Source organism: Astatotilapia calliptera, chromosome 17, assembly GCF_964374335.1.
Source record: "Astatotilapia calliptera chromosome 17, fAstCal68.1, whole genome shotgun sequence".
Taxonomy (NCBI): Eukaryota; Metazoa; Chordata; class Actinopteri; order Cichliformes; family Cichlidae; genus Astatotilapia; species Astatotilapia calliptera.
The window spans coordinates 5,244,859-5,250,858 of NC_137438.1; the positions used below are offsets into that span (position 1 = coordinate 5,244,859).

Below are 6,000 nucleotides of genomic sequence, written 5' to 3' on the forward strand. Positions count from 1 at the left end.
CTTCCTCCCCACCTTCCAACAGCTACATGAACTGGGCAAAATATTGCTGATGGGAACATGTCAACTCTTTTTGTTTGGGTCCACCTGTCAGCTAATTACTCTCTATTCTTTCCTTTTCCTCTTCTCCTCTCCCTCTAAGACATTGCAATATTAGCTGATGGCTTAGTGAACATGCTTGTGTCCTTTCGGCAGCACTTGCATATATAAAGAAATATCTAGACATGTCCTTCAAAGTTTTGCTTAATCTTAAAGGTATTAATCGCATTCTCACAATCACACTGTAGCTGATGAGCATGCAGCAAGTTAGTTTAATTGCTCTTTCTTCAGCCACTCACTACACACAACTTTGGTATTTATGGTCATTCCAAAATATGACTTTTCGGAAAATGTTAAATTTTAAATTCTCTCTTTAAAAGTTTTTTGTTGTTGTTGTTGTTTTTAAGTTTGATGGATCCATGACTTTACAAAGCAGAGCTGGGGAAATGAAAAGCTGAAACGTGTTAGCTTAAATTTTGCCCAACTGCTAACGACTGTGGCTGTAGTAGAGCGCTGTTCATATGAGGAACTTTATTAATACGTGTAAGGGTCTTTCAGCTTTGTTTGTAGAGAAAGTCATGTGGTGATGAAAAATCTGCTTTTGGTGCAAATGCATAAATTTACACACGAATTTTAAAAATATATAGTCCACAGTCGTAGTTAATAAAGAAAGACTCCAAGAGATGACAGAAAACAGAGTTCTGTCTTTTTATAATTTGACAATGAAAGGCAACATCATGACTAAGTTCACTTGTTTCTTACAGCCAAGCCCTCTGTCACATAGGCCTAACCCATAATTAAGTATAATGCTAAACAATTTGACCTTAAGGATCTCTGTAATTAGTCATCGCTCGTTAGTATATGACAGTGATGCAAGACTGTTTAATAAGCAGCAGCGTGTTTTCTCCTGGTAAAATGTTAACCATCCAATTACAAAACTGCCTCTCCACCAAATAACATCTAAACTAAATTTTATTCTACATTTCTGCAAAGCAATTGATAGTTTCATGTTTTCTTTACATGATCGTTATCATTAGTTTAATGTGTTTATAAAGGACAAAGACACTTTTTGGGGACACAACCATGAATGCATGTATGGGAGTGAGGTTTTTATTATGCAAATGAATGTTACAGGCATTTTTTATGTCAAAGGACAATTATGGGACTTCTAAAAAAACATGTTATACATGCTGCGGCGTGTTATTTCCCGTAATGTGCTCAGTTAGAGACACGTACATACATGCACACTGGCTGTTATTTACACTGTTGAAATGTTCAAGTTTTCAGAAACATTTTTAACTAGTTAACATTAGTCTGAAGTCCTAACATTCCCCCAAAGAAAACTACGCACCCTTTCCCTTGGTGCATGTTGTCCATGGAGACTTTTATAACCCCTGCCCATTTGGAGCTAGGAATAGCCCCCAGCGGTGGTTTTTAAAGATTTTGTCCTTCTCTTAATGGCTGAGGTTCATGAGGTAGAGCAGGTCATCTGTTAAGAAGGTCAGTGCTTCAATCCTTGACTGCTCCAATCTACATGCCAAAGTATCCTTGGACAACATACTGAAACCTTAGTTATTGCCAATGTGTTCACCATAATGTGAATTTTAAAAAGCAGAACTCAGATTTGGAAAAAAGTGCATGGGTTAATGAGACATCGTAGAAAGCACCGTGAGTGCTCGAGTAGAAAAGCATTATATAAGAACCAGTCAATTTGCTAGTGTTACTATTCAGGTCTTAAACCTGTCAAAGTGTGAATTGGTTTTCAAAAGGCATCATGGCAAAACTGGCTCTGTATAAATAGGAAAGAGGTTGTCGTTAGCTGTAGGGTATAACTTGACAAGCTTTGTAGAAAAGCTTTTATTATGATTTCTAACCCAAGTTTTAAACGCAGGTAAACATTAGTGATAACCCTTATAGCAGACAAGTCTGGCCCGGATCTGGTGTCAAGCTGACACTGTTGGCTGACTTCTGGCATGGTAAGTGGTATGTCATCCAGATGGGCCAGGCCTGGCGTAGGTGGCACTGTTTATGTGATGACATGCCACATCTGTCCCGATTGTGGTTTGATTTATGCGGCCCAGGCTCATAGAAAACAGGTCTGGCCTGGATCCGGCATCAAGCTGGCACTTCTGACTGACTGGTGTCATGGCAGGGTGTATGTCAACCAGATGTGGGCCAGATCTGGCAATGATGGCAATATTTATGTTATTTATGTTAGTGGTTTGATACCTGGCTCCTCCACTCTGTATGAATGTTGTTAGGAAGCACTCAGTTTAAAGAAAGTGTGTGATTGGGTGAATGTGGCATGCTGTATAGAGCACTTTGAGTAATCTGCTGGAGTAGAAAAGTGCTATGTGAGATTCACTGTCTGAACAGAGTTTTGTCATGTTACTTTTGCACTATTATGTTGTTATTACATGGCTTGTTTAAGGTACACATTAGGCTGACATCTGGGGCCAGAGCTGAAACTGTTCTGGGCCAGCGCAGGGCCAACAGTGTGTCTGCAACTGGCTTTGTGCTGGCCCATGTGTGGGCCACCTCTGGCAAACCAGATCCGGGCCACCAAAGGGCCATCATTCTTTGCGGTATGTGGGCCATGTGTAAGCACATTGTGTGGGCCAGATCCGGGCCACACCAATTTTGCTATGTGGGATATATTTCTGTTTGACTATCTTTTCACTCTGAAAAGGAATAAAACTTCAAATCAATCAAGTCCTGAGTTTTAGGAGGACAGAACTTTCATTTATAGTATCTTCTTCTTCTTTTTCTGTCATTGCAGATCTTACAGGTGAATCTAGTGATGTCCATCCTGCTGTATGTGATGGTCCTCGTGTACCTCTATGGTATTCAGGCAACCAACATGGGTAGCAGTCAACAGCAGCAGCAGCCAAGTCCAGACCCTTTAAACTCTCTCATAATCCAGCTACTTCAGGCTGACCTAACAAGGGGGAAGACCAGAGGGAACCAGAGCGAGCAGGGGAAAAGCAGAGACACTGAGCCGCGGGACACTCTGCCTCCCGTCAAGATTGAAAACTTTCCTTTGGAGGACAAAGGAGATGCAGAGGAGTGGCTAGAAACGCGTCACAGTGATGATTTTCTGATGGATCAGCCGGTGATGCTGTTGAACTTGGACATCCTTAGGCAACACAAGCGCTATAACTCACCGCGAGTGCTACTGAGCGACCGGCCTCCACTGCAGCCACCGCCATTGTACCTTTCTGATAATTTTGTGAGCAGTGTACCGGTCTTAGGGGCAGCAGGAAACAAGACACGAAAGAAGCGTCACACTGAGCACAAGAGCTACCGGGGGGAATATTCTGTTTGTGACAGTGTGAGCGACTGGGTGATGAATAAAACGTTAGCATACGACATCAAGGGACAGCGCGTGACTGTTCTGGCCAAGTTTAAAACCAGTGCCACAAAAGACATCAGACAGTTCTTTTATGAGACACACTGTCGGACCTCCAAGCCTGTCAAGGATGGCTGCAGGGGCATTGACGACAAGAACTGGAACTCACAGTGCAAGACGGCGCAGTCGTATGTTCGAGCACTGACACAGTTTCAAGATCAAGTGAGCTGGAGGTGGATACGCATAAACACTTCCTGTGTCTGTGCATTGTCAAAGAAACGTCGCAGGACGTAAGAGACTTGTTGGGAATTCTACTTCCTGTATAGGATTTTATTTCCTGCTCACAGTGCTTCCCATCACAGGATTATGTGTCATGCCGGTGACCAGCAAAAATCTGCTATAAAGTGATGCTTCTACTGAAGAATCTTAGGTCCATTTAAATGATATTTCAACATTAATGTGCTGCTCTAAATCCAAACGCTGGTGCAGCACTGAGGAACTCACTTAAGGGGATGGGTGGGGGTGTGGGGAGGGAGGCAATAAGTGTGTGAGAGAGAACTGTATATATAAATTATTTAAATTATAAAAAATGCATGTAGTTTATACATGTTTATCTATCTATATATGATCTATGACTATATTTGTGTTATTTATTGAAATAAGTCTTCTTCAAAAGGATAAAATGTTTATAAAAAGGAACAAAACAATCTAGGAACTCATTCAGAGACTGTAATACTGAGATGGGCTGCAAAGGTGCTTCACAGTAAGACTTTATGTGTGCCTTGACCAGTGTGGCTCCAGAGCTGAGCAATAGGACGTGGTAACTCACAGACAGCATTTGCTGCAAATGGTTTGGTGAGTGAACCTAAAAAAATGACAGAACAGCAGGGACCTACTGACCAATATGGAGCCCAAATTCTGACCGATTTGACATTTGTGATCATAGACATGTACACTGCATTCACAATTGACACTACTTTTATGATGTAATGCACAGCAAGCCCATTCTTTCATATGGGAGACAATTTTGACCAATAAAAAAAACTTCTTGTGGAACCTGCTGGCAGTGACTGGAGATTCAAGATTCACAGACCACCTTGGCTTTGTTCACCAATTTTTAATCTCAACTGGTATCTTGAGCTGTTTTTGTTTCTTCCTTTTAATAAAAATGTATATTTCTTAAAGTTGGAACATTTTCATTATTTAAATGCTAATATGAAACGCTTCCAGTTTTTCTGACTTATACCATTATTTACCTCTTTACAACAAATGCAGCCAATTCCAAACTGTTAGTTGTAAACCCACAGAGCTAACAAGAGTCTATAATTATCCAAATAAACATTTCCTTAATTACTTCAATTTAGGGGGGAAATTGAGTTTATTTATTAGCATTTATGCATTATATGTAATGTCTCTAAAATTTGATAAAAATAAAAAGATTCAGTGTTATAGTTATTCAGTTCACCTTATAATGCCAATCATCTCATAACATAACCCTGCAATATTAAGAGAAACTCTATGAGTTTGGTGATTGTGGGGAGGAAGAACACCCTCTTAAGAAGAGAAGCCAGAAAAGAAATAAAACGTGGCAAAAGTCTTTATTTTGTCATCTTTTACACTTACATGAGAGTCAGAAAACTGAAGTTCAGACTAAACAGACTGTTATGTTTATTCACTAATGATTGAAGATAGAGCATTTGTATTTTTCACATTTTAAAAAAATGTTTTGTTACAACGACAAAACCAACAATGGATTGATTCCAGTAAAAGGAAATGTCGCCAAACCAGTTACGGCTCCCCTGGATCTTTATCAGATTGTTACATTGAGTAACATTGTTGAGTACAGCTGAAACTATGGTGAACCACTGTTACAGACAATTATTCAGCCTTTTTATAAAAGAAAAATTACAACATATTTTTAGGACACACTTTAAGGATGATTGTCTTAAGTTAGCTATTGAGTGTCACAAACTGGAACTTAAAACACATGTATGGTTAGCTTTTGTATTGTCTTAATAAAAGCAAGCCTATAGATTTTTACTATCCTTGTCTTTATATCAGAGCTAGTTTGCAAATTTTCCAGTTCAATGGATATTTTACTCTACTACAGTAACTTGAAATGACTCGAATTTCAAAACGATCAGCATTTTTAATATATAAATTTAAATTAAATTGTATGAAAAAGAACAAAAAAACAATTATTTTATCCAAAAACAGATCTTTTTTTTTTTTTTTAGTTCTAACCTAACTAACCTCAACTAATTTATTTTTAATGCCAGATTCTAACCAAGTTATTGGTAATGCCTAAACGTTTTGTTGTTGTTGTTGTTGTTTTTTAAGCATTTGATTAAAAATGATACAAAGGATATGTTAAAATGATCTGACATGTATGACACAAATTTTTGTGTCTGTGTATCTAAACTGCAAAATGACTGACCAATCCCTCCAAACTGAAAAATATGCATTTTGTGTAATTAGACACAAATCAGTGCACACAAGACAGACTAATGTCGAGAGAGGGGGAAAGAAAGGGGTTTAGTAAAGATTTAATAAATGGTTATTGCTTTCACTAATGACATGTTTTACATTTCCTTTGCAGCAGAGAGAGAGAACAA

At 38.8% G+C, this 6,000-nt stretch overlaps 1 protein-coding gene across 1 annotated transcript in view; it reads left to right on the forward strand.

The window, feature by feature from the left end:
* ntf3 (neurotrophin 3) overlaps positions 1-4,569 on the forward strand; it is a 39,004-nt gene extending 34,435 nt beyond the window's left edge. Inside the window, exon 2 of the mRNA XM_026147352.2 lies at positions 2,816-4,569. Coding sequence (XP_026003137.1) covers positions 2,816-3,679 — 864 coding nt within the window. The 3' untranslated portion in view covers positions 3,680-4,569. The remainder of the gene's footprint in view (positions 1-2,815) is intronic.
* The last annotated feature ends 1,431 nt before the right edge of the window (positions 4,570-6,000 follow it).